General features: G+C 36.9%; 1 protein-coding gene across 10 annotated transcripts in view; it reads right to left on the bottom strand.

Annotated features, from left to right (window-relative positions):
- The window catches only part of col13a1 (collagen, type XIII, alpha 1), a 143,472-nt gene that overhangs the window by 58,647 nt on the left and 65,249 nt on the right, over positions 1-19,576 (bottom strand). For 4 of the 10 annotated variants that reach the window (XM_073834210.1, XM_073834217.1, XM_073834219.1 and 1 more), the window contains exons 3-13: positions 17,302-17,328; positions 13,982-14,017; positions 12,536-12,562; positions 10,494-10,544; positions 7,633-7,668; positions 6,235-6,261; positions 5,916-5,942; positions 3,414-3,440; positions 3,254-3,280; positions 3,127-3,153; positions 2,108-2,164 (exon numbers count right to left, since the gene is read on the bottom strand). In XM_073834210.1, coding sequence (XP_073690311.1) covers positions 2,108-2,164; positions 3,127-3,153; positions 3,254-3,280; positions 3,414-3,440; positions 5,916-5,942; positions 6,235-6,261; positions 7,633-7,668; positions 10,494-10,544; positions 12,536-12,562; positions 13,982-14,017; positions 17,302-17,328 — 369 coding nt within the window. Of the gene's footprint in view, positions 1-164; positions 207-2,107; positions 2,165-3,126; positions 3,154-3,253; positions 3,281-3,413; positions 3,441-5,915; positions 5,943-6,234; positions 6,262-7,632; positions 7,669-10,493; positions 10,545-12,535; positions 12,563-13,981; positions 14,018-17,301; positions 17,329-19,576 lie in introns of all 10 variants that reach the window. The other 6 variants (XM_073834214.1, XM_073834215.1, XM_073834216.1 and 3 more) reach the window with 5 other exon arrangements.

Below are 19,576 nucleotides of genomic sequence, written 5' to 3'. Positions count from 1 at the left end.
GCTGACAGCCCTATAAAAATGTTTACTTGTCAAACATTATCATTGTCAGTGATAATGTTTCTATCTTCATTTCCACTGTGAGGGCACCTGTGACTCTGCAGCAATGCTGTGTAGATCAGGCTGGATTCAGTCTTGCCACAAAGAGAGTTTCGCAACAGACTTACTGTGGCCTGTCCTCCAGCACAGGCGTTGACAATACGGCGTTTCTGTTGAGATCAGCAGCATTGCAAAGTACAGATTGAAGAGTTATTGACCCATAGATACACCACTAATAATTGATGCTACCTTAAATACAACTTGCCTTCTTGGGAGTTGCATGTATTTTATACCTCTATGCAGTGGATTGCACAAAAAAAATGCATTCAAAAGAAATGAAGACTACTGAAAATGCTTCAGTTTTGCATTCTTTCTAATTGAAATTCCATTTTTATCAAATGTTGGTGTGAATTTTTCAAAACCCTAATACATTTAGCTTATTTCCAGGTTTAAATGGAAGAAATTTCAGAATTTTGGACCGTACTGTGCATGACAAATATGCTACTATTCAAAGGTTTGGGGTTGGTAAGATTTTTTAGTCTCTTACAGTAATATTGTAAAATATTATTGCAATTTAAAATGACAGTTGTCTACTGCAATATATTTTAAAATGTAATTATTTCTGTGATGTATATCTTAATTTTCAGCATTATTATTCCAGTCTTCAGTGAGAGACTCATATGCAACTACTACAGATGCATTAGGAGCTGAGGGGTGAAAACTTTTTGAATTTGAAAACCAAGGAGAATTTAACTTCATCTTCTCTAGCCTCCGAAGGGCAGTACTAAATGAAAAAAATATGATATTTAAGCAAAATAAGAAGAATGAGCACATCTTCATTCTGTTCAAAAGTTTTCACCCCCCGGCTCTTAATGTATCGTTTTTTCCTTCTGAAGCATCAGTGAGCATTTGAACCTTCTGCAATAGTTGCATATGAGTCCCTCAGTTGTCTTCAGTGTGAAAAGATGGATATCAAAATCATACAGTCATTGTTGGAAAGGGTTAAATACACAAAAATCCTGGAAAACCAAAGCATTTGTGGAACCTTAAGGATTTTTCTAATGAACAGCAGACAGTTTAACTGTTCAGGACAAACAAGGGACTTATGAACAACTATCACTAAACAAAAAAAATACAGCTGTGGGCCATTCAGGTAAAAACACAGTATTATGAATCAAGTGGATGTAAACTTTTGAACCAGGTCATTTTTATAAAAAAATATTTTCTCTTGTAGACTATATGTAAACATCTTTTATGTGAAATATCTTATTCAGGTCAATACGTGCATTGTATGATCCCTCTTATTTTGGTAAAATAATTAACATTTTGCATATTCTGAAAGGGGGGTGTAAACTTTTGACCTCAACTGTAAATTCTTTACTAAACTGTCTTTAGTATCACTTTTGATTAGTTTAATAAATCCTTGAAAACAAAATCTTACTGACCCCAAACTCTTAAACAGAAGTGTATTCAAATACAGTAACATTTAATAATTCAAAACAATATGTACATTTATTAACAAAAGCAATATTGAGTATAAATGCATTGGTAAATGCACAGTCCAAATTAGGAAAATCTAAATTGGCTCGCTCAATTTTAGCATAAGAGGAAAATACAAGTGAATCAAGAAGGCAAGTGCTTTCAAGAGTTCTTATCTCCCTGCAGAAGGTTTTTCACCAATTTTACCAAAAAGTTACATTATGTTAAGGTACTCTATGCATAAGGAAGCCAATCGAAATATGAAACACACTTATGCTTTTAACATTTGGATGCATTTTTGATGCAATATAAAGTTACGATTACATAGTGTACCTTAAAATGATATACCACAACCATAAAAGTTCTGTGAGAATGCCAAAGAAAAAGCAGGAGAACAGCTGTGTGTTCAGATGTGTGATTATAAATTTCCCCAGTGTTTTCAATCAGTTGTAATAACAGGCACCTTTCTGCACCTCCAGCAGTGCATTTGGATAAACTAGAGCACAGTTTTCAGCTATGTCTCTCTTTGCAGCAGGACTGTAACACACATATCACGGCATTAGGGATGAGGGACAGCAAACAGCCCACAAACCTTCAACATTAGAGCCTGACTGGAGCGCAAAGCTGCCAGCGTTTTCATTGGGAGCCCCTGCTTAAAAATGGCCCAACATATAAACACACGGACATGGATACGGATAGATAAACACATACACACACATTCCAGTGATAATTCCCATTTTTGTTCCACCACTGTAGGGTGTATCCTTTCTGTCTAGCGCAGCGACCTTTGGATTTAACCCTAGCTGCAAAAAAACTATAGTACACAACCACCCAAAAAGACCACCCTTATGTGCAGCTTTCTAAATAGCCTACTGCCTCCCATGTGGCCTGGCTGACATGCATGAAAAACAGCTGTTTTGATGTGATATAGCTGTATGATATACTTCATACACTACTTAGTGATTAAATACTTAAAAACAAGAAAATCAACTTGTGTCCTGCTGCTATTAGTTCTTTCTTTTTCAAGCCAAACACAGATTTAGTAAAAAAGCATTTACTGCCAAAGCTATTTTTCTGCTTTCATATCGCGTGCTGTTTTTTGAGATTGCATAATTGATAAAATAGCTTCAAAAGGCTAAAATTACTTTTAAATAGGCTGGGGCTGTTACCAAAACCCCTATCCACCACATAAGAAACTTGGCAGTCTTTAACAAAAAGCCTTATCAAATCCAATTCAGCAGGCTGTTGGTAAAATTGCCTTGTTTACATGAAACTGTGATTTCCCCCAGAGGGAGCTGATCAACTTTGAGGCCCTTCCTTGGCATGCGCTCATGTGCTACCTATCTGAAACAACATCCAAGCTGTCAATATATTGTTCCTGCCTTTTCTCCCCTATTTTAATGTCTCTAATTTAACCACAAAACACATTGTAAATGTCTTTTTAAGGGCAAACATGACAATTCACTTTGACAAATAGAAGAATATCACGTAAACTGGAGTGAAAACACATGCATTGGATTTTCCAGCACTTAACATATTTGAATTATATTTGGTAGCTTATTTTCAGTTTTTATTAATAAGTTCAATAAGTTCAAAAAAGCATTCACTCACCCTGTGAGTGTAGTCACCACATACACCCTGGGGAAAAAAAAAATGAAAAAATGAATCACACACAGTCCTCTAAAGCCATTTCACAAATTGTAATAAATTTAGCTGCTATTTTAGTGCATGATTTTACCTTCTCTCCTTTTGGACCAGGTTCACCCTAAAAAATTAAGATTTGAACAAAACACTTAAAACCCATCCAAAACATAATTAATGCATAACATTCCACTGCCATGTGAAAACTCCTGTGAAATAATGACTGTATAATAATATATATTAAACCAACTGCTTACTGGTATTCCTTTAGGACCACGAGAACCCTGGGAAAATAATCAGAATAACAAGTGGAAGTGTTACTGGCTTGTCCATGATTAACTTTTCCTGTTTACAAGACCTCTCAGCCATAACATAAAGCACAAAAAATCTTATAAATTAATTTCTTATGCTAGAAAAGGAAAAACAAAAGAGAAACCTTTTAATTTAATCTTTTAAAGCTAAATTTTGCTTGAGGAAGGTTATTGTGTGCTTGTATGGAGAGCATCAGTGGCTGCTTTTAAAGGAAACCCTAGGTATTAGGCCTTTATATGGCTTAATATATGACATAAACTATGTCTCTTACTTAAATATGTAGTAGAAAACCCATGAAAGATTTAAGTTTTTTTAAAAATCCACATAATTTTATACATATTTTAGAGTATGAGGGGTGCCATTATTTTTGATGATGTGAAATGGTTGCACTCGATGAGCTACTGGCGCTACTGTTGCTATTTTTACTGCAACACAACTTGTAAAATAAAATACTGATACGATGACCACAGCTTAGACTTACTCTCTTAAAATAAAGGTGCTTTAAAAGGTTCTTCACAGCAATGCCATAGAAGGATCATTTTTGGTTCCACAAAGGTTCTTTAAAGAACCATCTTTTTATAATCTGAAGAACCTTCTTTCACCACAAAGAGCCTTTTGTAAAACAGAAAGGTTCTTCAGATGTTAAAGGTTCTTTATGGAACCATTTAGACAAAAAAGGTTCTTCTATAACATGAAGAACCTTTATTTTTAAGAGTGTACAGGTAGCGATGTATATATGCATAGGCTTAAACCAAATGCTGTACCAGTTTTTTTTTTCCTTTAAGGAGTCTAAACGTCCCTGGATATCGAGTAAAACCTGCGCTGAGAAACTCAGCATCATGACAAGCATCGGAATGTTTACATCCTGCCAGGATGGCATCTAGTGTTTCTTGTCTCTGCGTTTGTAAACTTTTTCAGTAGCTGTGGCCTGCTAAAAGCCTCAAAGGCATCAGGGCTAAAGCGGAGAGAACAAAGACGCGGGTCTTCAGGAATTTTTTTTTTTTTTGTCCAGAGCCATCTTACGATTCTTTTTTCCTCTTCTTATCACTAGGTAAGCAGTGAAGACTTCGCTTCTCTTGTTGCCCTTCAACTAAAAAATTACAACCAAAAGCCACACAATGTGGCATTTTATTAGTATTGAGTTGTGTTGTGGTAAAAATAGCAACGGTTAGCGCCAGTAGTTCACTGAGTGCAACCATTTCACGTCATTGAAATAATGATGCCCCCAATAGTCCAAAATATGTTTAAAAAGATGTGGATTTTTTTAAACAATGTAAATCTTTCATGGGTTTTCTACTACGTATTTCAGCAAGAGACATCATTTATGTTATATTAAGCCATACAAGTCTTACTAACCATGGTTCCCTTTAATAAAACAATGTCGCACAATACATCATGCTCTCTTCAGCCTTAGAGCTGACAGCTAGATTGATGAAATGCCTTCAGCGGAGCCATAATATTCATCCAGAAACACTAACAAATCAATTTCTGTAATACTACCATATATACGAACAAAAGCCAATGTGGAGAATGAAGAATCTGAGATGAAACTTGTCAATAAAAGATGAAAAATCCAGCTTAGGTTGTGTTTGGGTAAGCTATGTATTACTTTAATAGCTCAATGTGGCATGTTCAAAAGCTCAGCAGGGGCCATTCAGCTCTGATGCTGTCTTATAAAGGTGTCATTTCGGAAAAGTGCTTTTCTTTCATAGTTTCTAAGCTTGCCATTTCTCACGATGCTATAAAAGAAAGAACATAGAGGTTGTACTATATTTCACAAGGAACGGTTTAAAGCACACAGCCTGGAAGCATAATACCTCTGCCCATTGTCTTTCATCACGTAAAAGAAAGCTGTGGACTACATTTTTCAAATCGCAGTTTAAGAGGACAAGAGCCAACCCAATGTCCTTGTTTTAATACCACAGGTGGCCAAAGTCATACAGATATTGACTTAAAGTCACTTTTGACAAACCCCACTGAATGGAACGGGTAAGCGGCCTTTCTACTTTCTTAAACACACACACAGACACACATTACCGTTTAGTCACTCTTCCCATAAATCAAACGACAAGAGTGTTGTTCTTGTGAATTTATATGGCCATGCTTACAGCCTAGATAAACATCACTGTAACAAGCCATCTTGAAAACAAATGGCTCAACTGGTGAGTTTTATAGACACTGACAAATTTCTCTTTATGATATGTTTTACTTTTTTGCATATTTCTCTTTATGACAGATGTTTTTTATTCCAGAAGTATTTCATTAGTGAAAGCAAACATGACAGATCTCATTATAACTAAAAGTCGTTAGATTTGTATTTTAACACTTCAGGCAAGGCTAAATTGTGTTTTCTTAAGATCAAATTCATAGGAAATTGTTTTCGCACTGCACCTCTAAAGCCAGTTAACAATGCTAAAACGAGTTAAAACGATAATAAAAATGCTTACCGTATCACCTTTTGGACCATTCTGTCCCTGCAAGGTTGAAAAAAATGTTTGGCAAAGAAAAAATATTCATTCCCTTTAATCTTTTTAGGTAGTACAAATAACATATTGTTATTGATTTAATATTCTGTCATGATGGTGACAACAGTGAATTTATTACAATAATTAGAGTAATTATTATTACCATAATTATCCTCTTCATTGCCAAAATGACCGTCAATTATCAATTACTGCCAAATAATTTAGTACAAGGGTTCGGAGGGTCCAAACCTGTGCGAGTGCCAATTATTTAAACATTTGTAAGGAATGAAGTGAAACTCACGGGTTTCCCGTCCAAGCCGATGGGGCCCTGCAAAAAAAGTGGGAGAAAAGCAGATTGGTGACACTGTGAAGGCACAAAACAGCTCAACTTCTCCTGTCTAGACTAGCTAACTAATATGACAGTGTTTATGGAAAAAAGCTATTTCCTTGAGGTCAGACCAAAGGAGAGGTGAAGCACAAAAGGCCCACTAGAAGCACTATACTAATAAAGAGCTAAAAAGGGTCTTTAACATCCAGAGCATGCAGAATGCCCATAGAAAGGGTGCTGGGACTTTTATAGACCTTACAGTGCCTATATACATTTGATTTCAAAAGTTTGCATCCCCCTTTCAGAATCTGCAAAATATTTTACCAAAATAAGAGGGATCCCACGAAATGCATGTTTTTGTTTATTAAGTACTGACCTGACTAAGATATGTCACATAAAAGGCATTTACATATAGTCCACAAGAGAAAATAATAGTTGAATTTATAAAAATGACCCTGTTCAAAAGTTTACTTCTTAATACTCTGTTGTAACTTGAATGATCCACAACTGTTTTTCTTTTTTTTTTCTTTTGAGTGAGTCCCTTGTTTCTTCTAAACAGTTAAACTTCCTGATTTTCTTCAGAAAAATCCTTCAGTTCCCACAATTTTTTAATTTTCCAGCATATTCACTCACTGATGCTCCAGAAGAAAACAACGCATTAAGAGCTGGGGGGTGAAAACTTTTGAACAGAATGTGTACATTTTTCTTATTTTGCCTAAATATTATATTTTTTCATTTAGTACTGTCCTTTAAGGCTCCAGAAGATAGTTAAATGTTTCCCAGAAGATAAAATAAGTAAAATTTACCCTGATCTTCAAATTCCAAAAGTTTTCACCCCTCTTAATGCATCGCTTGAGCATCAGTGAACGTTTGAATCTTCTGTAATAGTTGCATATTAGTCCCTTAGTTGTCCTCAGTGTGAAAAGATGGATCACAAAATCATACAGAACAACTATTACTAAACAGAAAAGATGTGGATCATTCAGGTAACAACAAAGTATTAAGAATCAAGGGGATTTAAACTTTTAAACAGGTGTCTTTTTTTTTTTTAACTATTATTTTCTCTTGTGGACTATATGTAAACATCTTCTATGTGAACTTTTTTATTCAGGTCAGTACTAAATAAACAAAAACATGCATTTTTTATGATCTGTTTTATTTTGGCAAAATAATTAACATTTTACAGGTTCTAAACTTTTGACCTCAGCTGTAATCTCAGTTGCAAAAGTCTACTGTACATTTATTCTCACTTCCTTGAGTCATTTCTATGTGCATCCATTAAACATGGAGCCAAAGAAGCAGTGGCTAATTGATGGCTTTTATAAACTCAGCACAAGTTTGTCCAATTGGCTTCAGACGAAAGTCACTTACCGGAAAGCCTGGAAATCCTCTAGTACCGGGTTGTCCCTGAGGGGAGACAGAAAGAAAAAAGAAGAGGAGTTATTTTCTATACGAAAAACATGCGGATTATGTGAACTCGATGAAAGGAGGTCTGTGTTGAGAGACGCAGCATTGTTCCTCCAAACTCAGTTGTGTCGTAATTGAGGTTGAAGGACAGGAGCCTTCCTGCTCTGTAGGAAGCACTTTGTGTGGGATGAGGAGACAAAGACAAATAAAGCTCTAAAAACTGTGGGACACCGGCTGAAATTCAACACTGGAAAGAACAAACTGAAAAACATTAAAGAGTCGTCCTTATTCAGTATGTGGGAGCCAATGAGACAAGGCTAACAAATTAAATAAAGTAAATGTCAGTAATGATTAGTGCTACATTCTCCTGTGAACAATACCAAGTTTGCTTTCCTGAAAAAACTTTTGTAGCCCTTGGGAAAAGAGGAAGTCATTCAATATGCCTGGCAAAAAAAAAAAAAAAAAAAAAGGACCGCGTTGGAGCGACCTGAGAGAAAATTACAAGGAAGAGGTGAACGGAGCTAATGAAGGGGATTGTGTGTCTGGGTCTCAGGTAGTTATTGGTTGATTTTCTCTGCCTTGGGAACCTAAAGGTCTGGAGTAATGGAAATAGCAGCATGTACCCCCTTGGAATCACCCGAAACAGAACTGACAACATTCATTTTGCTGGCACGAAAGTGTAACAAAAAGTAACAGAAAACAATTGAATAAAACAACCCAAGTCTACTTGTCTAAACCAAAAATCCACTATGGCCATAAAACATAACATTCTTCAGGAGTGATACAACATCAATTTCCTGACTGGCGTCTAATCTCAGAAGTAAACCCAGATTAAATATCACTTTTCAGTTGTTTTCAGGACAGATGCAATTTTCCAAAGTGCACCTTAAACAAAACTTGACAAATACATCAAAAGACAGAGGTTTTCAAACTGGGGTCCAGGAATGCTAATGAATCCAAAAAAAGAGAAAACATTATTTTTTAAGACTTGTGTCCAGTGTTAATTTTGATTTAGTCTTAGTCTTTTGACTAAAATGCTATTTAGTTTTAGTCATATTTTTAACATCTGAATTGTTTTAGTTTTAGTCTAATTTTAGTCGACTGAATATCATAAGATTTTAGTTGACTAAATCTACAGTAGATTTAGTTGGCTAAAATATAATGGGTTTAGTAACAGTGTAATGCATTTATTAAGCATTTCTCTAAAATTATCAAACTCATTGTACAGGTTTGATATTAAGCTTTTATCATGATAGACACAGATGTAACTGCTGTGACACGCAACATTATATTAAAATGAAATGAAACCAGTTCTCATTAAGAAACAAGACCATGGTCTTCTTTTCAATTAAATATCAATGGTTATATAGGCTAATTATGCATTCTATATAACAACTCGTTTACCCCATTGTTCATTCTTTCAAGCAGACATTTTAATTTATATAAATAAATTTAGATTAATCTTAATTAGGGCTACTAAAGTGTGTGATTTTCTGTCTTTCTTTTGTTGCTTAATTGACATTAATGCCACAGACAATAGCAACTAAATTAGGCTGCTGTCCCTTTAATATCGTATACACGGATGCAATGAACTGATACACGTCCGTTATTCTCCCAACTGTTTACATTCACACAAGATGTAAGCGACATAAACTGACAATTCAACATAATTTTGTATGTATTTCTCTGTCTGCTCTTCTAATAATTAACACTGGATTTGTCAAAGTTAAAATGTTAACTACATTCCAGAATGGCTTGTATTTATTTTGTTGTACTTTCAGTTTTAAGACATGAAATCATGTCCCCCATCTGATCATCCAGAACAGTAACTCTAGATCTAATGACAACTCAATACATCATCTAATGACCCCTCTATTTTCTAACTGCTCTACTTATGTGTGAGAAAGAAACTGTTACCGCCCCATCGTGTCTACCTGCAGTCATTTCCGCTGGCCTCTCCACGCTTCTGCCTCAAATCAACCTCTGTGACCTTTTTGGAGGTGAGGAAAGCCTATGCTCTCAGCTCACCTGCTGAAGACATTCCCTCTGAGACAGCCCTGCAATGAAACTCCCTGTCACCAGTTCTCTAAGCCTGATGTCCACTCCTAACGCCTTATTAGAGGTGATGGGTCAGAGGTATAGAAAAGTGTATAATCAGCAAGGAGAAAAACAGATGTCTGGTCTGAACAGGCCCTCCCATAAGAGTGTGTTGGGATAACCACAGGTTATGCATGGCATAATCAGCAAGGAAATTGCACTTCTGACGGCGTAACATTGCGTTTTTGTCTTACTGAGTGGAATGCGTGGAAAGGGAAAGAGTTTGGGGACAAGCCCCATTTCGCCTGATGGCTGACCACTCATTAACAGATACAGCGCAATCTACACATCTAATGTCTGGATTATAATGACAAGGGCTGGGATGTTTTCATTCCTTCTTGCTAATGAAGATGAGATTCCAAATGGATGTCATTACGTGGGAGTCGCAGGCCTGAAATACTCTGATGAAGTGTAAGTGCTTCCATACAAGCTGCTGTAGGATTCCCGTCCTGTTCGTGCACATTAGAGATCGGGTCTTGATTAGCAGAGATTTATTGGATTTGCTCCACACACAGTAGTGTGCTGGAAGATGCTGATCCTGCTTATCTACCATACGCCACATATTCATCGAGCTCACTTTGGGGTGGTCTGTAAGTTAAGTGCGGGAAGAAAAACAATAGAAGAAACCTCTGCCAAGAACCCCTGCACTATGACCTGTATCTACTCTGGAGATCTGACATTAGGAAGAGATGATGAAGAGTTTTAGCAGTGACAGAGCAAACACTTACAGGAGGTCCTCGTGGGCCAATGATAGACAGACCTGGCTCTCCTGGCGCTCCCTACGGACAGATAGAGAGGTAGAAAGACAGTGAGGAGAGGAACTGACAGAAAGGAGACAGAATGATATCCACTAACTACACCTAGTACACAAAGCCAAACGTATAAGTGAATATATTGTATCTGCAGAATTGAAAAACCTTTTCCGAAACACCCTGTAACATCTGTTTAACATAACTCTTTTGCTAAGCCGCCTCACGGAGAGCGCTTGCATGTGGCTCAGAGGTGAACGCGGTATTTTGGTCGGAAAGTAAAATGTCAGCAGACCCTGGTTCTCGTTTCAGGGTCGTAGTTTACGTCTTGACAGCGAGTTGAGAGGGTCAAGGAGCACCGCTGAGTAAACAGCAAACGGCCCGGCGGGCTGGTTATCTGGCGCAAACTAGGTGATTTGCACGGTGTCGGCCTGTCCGCAGCACTGCACCAAACATCCAAGTGCAATCCCGCAACGCTCTGTGGTCAGACAGGAAAGCTCTCGGGTTTCCAGCACTTTCCCTAATTAGCTCTCTCATGTGAAACCCTATCAGGAAGACACCTTTGATGACCCAGCCATCCATCAAATTGTGGACAATTTTTAGTTTTTCTGATTTGGTGCCCACTTTATCACTGGATAGAGATGTATTTGTTTTAGTCACCTACAAAGATTACTGGAGCATGAAAGGGGTAGAGTACGGGTTGTGGAGAAGCAAAAGCTTTGCCCCCAAGGTTTATGGTTACCCACAGAATCTCCAGCAGAGATCTGTGCAACAGGACAACCGAAGATCTAGAGATATCCCTTTGAACAGGCTTGCATTACAAGCTTTTGGCAGCCAGGAATGGGTACAGGACAAAGAGTCCAAATACAATCAGCCAAAGCAGGAGCAAATTCTGCTGATATTCAAGAATTGGACTTACTAATGAATGATACGATCTTCACAGATTTCATTTCGCTCAGCGAGTAATCCCTTCTGTGTGAAGAATACATTGTCTCAAGTTCTGCAGTTCTTGCAAAGTTCAACCAATCAATCACCAATTCGGCTTGAGCCTTCCAACACGACCAATTATGATTCAACGAACTTTATTTGTTTGAGGACTGAAGCACTAAGGCTGCCAGTTTCAGACCTGGCGTGCCCATTCATCTTGAGGGGGTTTGTTTTGATATCTAATGAAGTGAAGTTCTTCACCCAAAATTTGCTGGGTCAAGACTTACCCTTGCTGGAAGGTAAAACACGGCCGCACTTAAAAAGAGGGGATAAAAAGTCAACCCCTGAAACACAACGGGGGAAGCCCACTGATTATTCTGGAAGAGAATCCGGTGGGTCTTTCCAAGGTCGTATATTGTCTGCTTCTCTACTTGTCGACTCGGTGGTCACATCGCTATTTATTTCCTTTCCAAGTTTTTTCTAGCTCTGGTGTTTTGCTGGCAAGTGAGGGTAACCATCCAGAAGTTTCACTACTTTTCTGTGATGGTGAAGGATGAGGAACATGTTTCTCCTCACATTGCTCGTTCAGCCTCAGACATTACATATCATTCCAGCTTGATGAAGTGAGGCCGCAGAACTGCTGGCTTGTACAAACACTGAGCGAGGCTGCCAAAGGGACTGGTTTAAGAACGGCTCAAACCACATTCGCCACAACAGGAACTGAAGCTCAATGCACTAAATCCAGCTCACACATACTCGAGGACACATCCAGTGACTACACAAGTTTTAGATAGTTTTGGACGTGTCTTGAAGTGGTAGGGTTTCGTAAGCTGCTCCATTCCAAACATCTCTTTGTCTAGAGTGGGGAGTCTTAAAACTTCAGAGCACTCCAAGAATAAACACAGGTAATCCAAGCATTGTGGGAAACGTCTTTTGAATGTGACCCCCAAGGCCTTTCAAAATAAAGCCCGAAGCCTTCCTGATATAAATCACGATACCTGCGCAGGTTGTCCCCCACCACCCGCCTCAACACAGCCACCCACAGTGAGAGAGAGTCTCAATTCTGCACATGCAGGCCGACATCCTGCACTTACCTTCTCCCCCAGGTTTCCCTTTAAGCCCTGGTCAGTCACAGCAGACACAGTCACATGCACAGTGAGAAGGAGAGAGACAGAGAGAGGAACCAGGGTTAGCGAGGTTCTGAGAGGACACGGGCATGCAGCAGCCTGAGACGGAGCGTTCGGGAGAATGGGACACACTGATGTACTGGTGCATTTTGGGTTGTTGAGGGGTGGAGGCTACAGGGGAACGGAAGCACTGGAGTGTTACACTGCTGGCCTGTGGGGAGTAATGGATAGTAGATGAGGGGGCTGCTAACTTTTCTCACAGACAGACTGGTCAGTGGAGGAGGTTGGAGGGGGGGAAGGATAAGCCATGAAGGGTGAAAAAAAAAACGCTTCCTGTGAGAATCTAACGGAGCACAATGTAGCTTTACACTGGATGAAATATGGAAAGCTCTGCTTGGGGCTCACAGTTTGAGCTGAAACCTGCTTTTAGGTAGGGATTGTTTTTCAAGAGAAAGCATTAGGGTGAGCTTAGAGTGTATGCAAGCATACAAGGGTCAAGAGTCTGGAATGTCTCCTTTGAGGACAATGCAGTTTTATCGGTTTCTTGCTCAAAATGTTTAATGAAGAGTAGCTGCTACGCTCCAGAGGGCATCTATTCGACTATGTGGATTTTGGCCGATCCCGATTTCTTTCGTGACATATCATGCATTGCGCTAATCTGAAAAATGGCCAATTCCAAATGCACAAATCTTATGAATGAGGAGGTAAAACAGAGCTCACAACTGTCTGTGGTTTTCCAATCTGTTTCTCTCATTTCGAATATGTACGTATTGTCTCACTGTGGATATATATCCAAAACGTTTCTTCCAAGATCTCCTCGAGTTTTGGCTGTGCATTTTATCTTCTCAGCATGTAGAGTGTAACTGATAAGCAAAAGGGCTTCTTTGAGGTCTATTTTCTATTTAAAGTTCAACAAGTAGAGCATTTTCACATGACTGAGTGGCCAAGATAAATTGAGTAATAAGGAGAGACAGTTTTTCATCCAATGCAGCCAGAAAGAACTCTGGTCTTCAGCCCTTGTTTCAGATGTGACAGGGGGGCTGTGAAATATTTCAGACTTCACAGTCAGACATTTAATCAACTATCAATGGTGGTGATGAAGTGGGAACCATTTTCTGGCTAAACAAATAAGCTATGGTTTTTGGTTTATATCATACAGTTGTGCTGAAAAGCTGAAACGCTACATTTAACTTTTGGAAGAAAATATGAAAGCTTGTGAATGCTTACATTCACAGTGCAAGCTAAAACAGGTCAAAATGAATTAAGAAGTGATACTAACCACAGATACTGGACTAACTGGATAATATGATGTCAATGGCATGACACTGAGCATTGATGACCAATTTTTCAACACTACATCCATATACTACAGCTTAGCTAGTTGGGCTTAGTGCATATCATCAAATCACTCACCATTCTTCCAGGAATGCCCATTGATCCTTTGTCTCCCTAGTGGTCAATGCAAAGTCAAGAAGGAAAATCAGGAACAATAAATCTGACAGATTGAACCTCTACAGTCTAGAGTTAATGCCACTACTGCTAGTGGCTAAATGACATTCAGCCGCATGTTCACATGGCTATGAAGAGTTAGTAAAGTTAAGCTGAACAGTGATGCTAACTAAATGAAACTAATATATTACTAAACATTCATCTAATGTACTGTTAAATTGAAGGAGATGATGCAGGCATGTCAAAACTTGGCTTGAAAAAACGAGAAGCTTGAAAATTTGAAAATGAATGTAGTGGTCAGACAGCAAGCGTCATCAGTCGTTACATGATACCAATGAAAGCATGGGGTTAATGCAGAGCATTTTTGCATTAGGCTCATAATCACGGTTCTTGCATGAGATGATGTTTGCTAGCTGACCATATGAGAGATGATGAAGTGACTGAAAGAGACAGCAGTGTGGAAGCATGACAGTTTGGAATAGTTCACCAAAATATAAGAATCCTGTCATTATTTATTCACCCATATGTTACTTTAAACCAACGACTCCCTTTATTCCACTTAAAACAATAGGAAAAATCTGTTTTTTTTTTCATGCTGCTCCTTTCCATGCAATAATACATGTATATGTACAGAAACTGAAGCCTTTGAGCTTTAAAAATTATGGAAATGGACTATAATGAATAGAATATTCTCCTTTTAAATTTTAGAAAGTCATAAAAAGCAGAATTTTCATGTTTGGGTGAACTATCTCTTTAATAACTATGAACCCCATTCTATCATAATCATTGCTATCTTATTCCTACTTAAAAATCCGACCACTTCTTTCAATTAAGGTGAAAATCCCCAGAACATATGTGACCCTGGACCACAAAACCAGTCTTAAGTCGCTGGGGTATATTTGTAGCAATAGCCAAAAATACATTGTATGGGTCAAAATTATTGATTTTTCTTTTATGCCAAAAATCATTAGGAAATTGAGTAAAGATCATGTTCCATGAAGATTTTTTGCAAAATTATATATAAAAATTATATATATATTATAACTATAAATATATCAAAATGTAATTTTTGATTAGTAATACGCATTGTTAAGAACTTTAAAGGTGATTTTCTCAGTATTTTGATTTTTTTGCACCCTTAGATTCCAGAACTTTAAAAGATGTATCTCGGCCAAATATTGTCCTATCCTAACAAACCATATATCAATAGAAAGCTTATTTATTGAACTTTCATATGATGCATACATCTCAGTTTTGTCAAATTTAACCTTATGACTGGTTTTGTGGTCCAGGGTCACATATGGGAATATGTGTGAGCAGTAACCTGAGATCTTCATATAATAAATGGTCATAATGATTCACCATTTACAGCCCTGGACCGTTGCATTTCCAAACATTTTACACTATTTAACACGGCTATAAACTCCTGCGACGTTGAAGTGACTTATTATGCAAGGTCGTCCATTCCTACAGCTGTTTTTATTTGCATTCCTAACGTTGCAGGTCAGTGTATTAGAAGGTCTGGGAGCGTTGACAGCATTCTGACGACTCACTCGAGTAACACGTAATGGAAAAGAGGGGGCGGGCGAAGGGACAGGTTTGCTAAGCCACCATAACTCATCAGAAGTCAACAAAACATTTGCTAAAACAATTTTTTTTTGGTGCTTGGTTGTTATACTTAGCTCTAAAGCTATTAAGATAAGGGTTCCCATATTAGAAGTGTTCATTTAGTTTGACCTTCAGAGTTAATTCACTGCCTGCCGCTGAATGTCCCAAGAGGAAAGTCACTTGACTGAATTCTCTTGGCTCTGTCCAAGGTGCTGATTTGAGATCAGCTTAATACAGCTTTATGGCATTAATTAGGTACCACAGTATGGCTTATACTGTGTTTGTTATAAGAATTATGTTGATATTTAAGATTATATGCATTCGTTTATATATAAAATAATTAATATCATCGTTATCCTCAAATTAAGTAAAATACACAGTGCTGTTGTGAAAGAAAACCTTTCTATTGTAAATTCATCTAGAGCTTTAGATTAGAAGTTGCTTGATGAAGTACACTACAAAATCCAGACTTCTCCAAATGAGCCGAAAAGTGCTTAACTACAAATCAAAGGTGTTAAATAGTCATACATACATGTGAATGTGCAGTAAAGCTTAAATATACAAACCACAAGTATCCCTTAATAGTTCGACGGAGCGTGAAAGCCAATATCAATATTTTTTGAAGAACTAATCTAATGGACACATTTCGTGTAACACGCTTGCCACCCTCCCCTACCTTCCGTCCTAAGAAAATACAAAATTTCATTTAATTTCCTGACGACGCAATCAATCAAAAGCTTTGGCAGGGATCACATCCACACTTTGACCAGACCTGTCAACAATTTAAACAAAAAGTGCGCGAAAAAAGATTTTATGGCGAGGTTTCACAAGAATAGCTGTTATGAGTGATGGGGGTATGTTGGTTATAATTGGCAGGTAGGACTAGAGTTCACATTAGATGGGATTCTTCTAGCATGCCATGATGAAAGACAGATGTGTTGGAGTTTTGGTCAGTAATATTAGAATTAGAGGAGAAATTCAGAAGTGTGGATCCAGACAGAGAACAAAGGACCTGAGGGAGTACAATCAAGTATAAAATACAATGTGCTAACTTGAAGGAAATAGACACTCGTCTTCTGAGCCTAGCTAAAAGACTCGTTACATTAAGCCTAGCTTAGCTTATCTGGTTTAGGGGAATGTTCAGGAGGGTCCAAAAGTCTGGAGTCGTTCTTCATTTGATACTTTTTCCATTATATTCATATTACAAGCATAACTATGAGCTGAAACCTGATGTTCATGTTCGTTGGCATGAGAATAATTCAAAGACATCTTGAGCTTCAACTGATGCAAGATCATTTGAGTTTACATGAACAATGTCATACATTTATTTACTCAGTAATAGGTAATAGTGTAGAATCTAAAATCATAACTTTTCTGAATTAAATTTTCAGTGCCATATATCGCTTTTGGACTCCACTATTGGTCATATTAAAATAAATTTAGACAAATTTTGAAGATTGGTTGTATATCCTCAGTCCTTTGGTTAAAACGAGGTCTCAGTGTGTCCAAAATAAAGAAGCTGCATGTATATCATACTGCAAAATACATAATTCAGTATTTTTGGGTGGTGTTTGGATACAGCTTCTTATAAATAAGACACTACTAAAGACAGACGAAGTGCAAGAAAACCAAACAGACATGTAGACAGACAACAGGTCACGTTATGAGACAGTTACCGGAAAGCCTGCTCGTCCAGGTGGACCCTGAAAAAGGGGCGAGAGAAATGTGGGTACAGAATAAAGAAAGAATCAGTCAACAATACTGATTAAGAACAAAACACCCTGCCAAGCCACAATAAAATTCAGTCTGCTTTTACAATTGATTTCAATACTGAATAGTGATTTTGGTTTTTTTTTTAGATTTAATGATCCAGCATTTTAAAATTTCATTGTGGCAAGGCTCAAAGGTAACAGCAGGAAAACATTCCAAAGAAGCATTCCACAAATGCAAACACCATCAAATGCTTTCACAACAGAATTTTCTTTAGACCCCAGAAAATCTTTTTTAATATCATGGCATGTTTGTTTTATTTAATGGCTTTCAAATTGTAATTGAAGTATTTTAATCTATATTTTTCCAGTCAAAATAAAATACAAACATTATTAAGACAAATTTACTCCAGAGAAAAAAAAAAAAAAAAAAAAAAAAAATATATATATATATATATATATATATATATATATATATATATATATATATAGGTTCATAAAAACTCTTTTTTCTAAAAATATATCTCAAATTAAGTTAACGTTATAACCCTAATTTAGTTCTTTTCTTGTTCTAAGTGTGAATTTAGATAGGGTTATCCTTGAAAGAATAAAAAAATCTGCCCATTTGATAAAAATAAACTTAATTATAATAATTTTTAATAATAGACACAATTTTTCTCAATAAAACTTAATTAAGAGTGTTTATATATACACACTACCAGTCAAAAGTTTTTGAACAGTAAGATTTTTAATGCTTTTAATCTTTTCTGCTCACCAAGCCAGCATTTACCTGAAATAGAAATCTTTTATAAAATTATAAATGTCTTTATCATCACTTTTGATAAATTCAAAGCATCCTTGCTAAATAAAAGTATTAATAGTAATAAAAATGTTTCTTGAACAGCAAATCAGAATATTAGAATGATTCCTGAAGGATCGTGTGACACTGAAGACTGGAGTAATGATACTGAAAATTTAGATTTGAACTCAGGAATAATTTACATTTTTAAAAATAGAAAACAGTTATTTTAAATAGTAAAACTATTTCAAAATTGTACTGTTTTTGCTGTACTTTGAATCACAAAATGCAGGCCTGGTAAGCAGAAGAGGATTTAAAAAAAAAAAAAAACCTTTAAAAATCGTACTGTTCAAAAACTTTTGACTGGTAGTGTATATGTTTTTTTTTTCAGTGTAAAAGTCAGTTCAGTTCACATCATTACTGAGCACTTTCAGTGCATTACTACTAAGCATTTAGTGCCAGCATGAACAATGAATAGAACCACATGTCTGATTAAAAAAGATGTTCATTATGAGGCCCACGCATGCACGAAACATATGGTTTCACAGATGAAGGTGCTGGCTGAAAATCCTTATCTCATGCTTGACTTCAGAGTCGATTGAGGAGATCGCTCTGGTTTAAATCAAATCAAATCACATAACAATTTCACTCCCTTCATGGAGCACCATTCCGCTGTGAAAAAAAAAGAAAAGTCTATACATTTTTCATTGCAGAGGATTAGTGGCAAAAACCTGACAGCTGCTTGATCATTCAAAGAAAGATCCTTTCTGTTAAGACCGCCGTGACACCGTTCATTATCTGATGATGCATTTATAGCTCACTTCATGAGCCTGTGGAAGTGCATACTAGTGTTTGTGTGTGTTGGCTCCCCTCTTGGACTACAGTACGAAGAGGGAAGCCATTTATCAAGACTCAGCCCAGGGGAGGAAACTATTGCAGACGGACAAAAACATCCGTGGCACTATCTTCTGTCTGTACACTTTGATACGACCGTACACCATTCAGACAAAAAAAAAAAAGAAAAAATTATATACTTTCCAACATGTGTGTGTGTGTGTGTGTGTGTACAGGTTGGACTGTACTTCTGAGGTCATTAATATATAAAATGTCACTAATATACTAATATAGTGATTCTGTTGAACACTGGCTAGTAAGCCAGACATCACAGAAAGTTAAAAAGGCTGATAAATTGTCATGTTTCTATTTAAATCTAGTGTTTTGCACAGATTTGTAGGAGGTGTAGGTGTCAGATTAGGTGATAATATCGTTATCATGAGTTATTTGGAGTAAGTATATTTTTTTTATATACTTTATTAATACTTTTATTCAGCAAGGATAGATTAAATTGATTTATAATGTCATGAAAGATTTATGTTTTAAATAAATGTTGTTTATTAAGCAGCACAACTGTTTTAATCATAGGAAATGTACCTTTGACAGCAA

This window comes from Garra rufa, chromosome 2, assembly GCF_049309525.1.
Source record: "Garra rufa chromosome 2, GarRuf1.0, whole genome shotgun sequence".
NCBI classification, from domain to species: Eukaryota; Metazoa; Chordata; class Actinopteri; order Cypriniformes; family Cyprinidae; genus Garra; species Garra rufa.
Note: the sequence above shows the minus strand (reverse complement) of the source record. Positions and strands in the feature narration are given on the sequence as shown.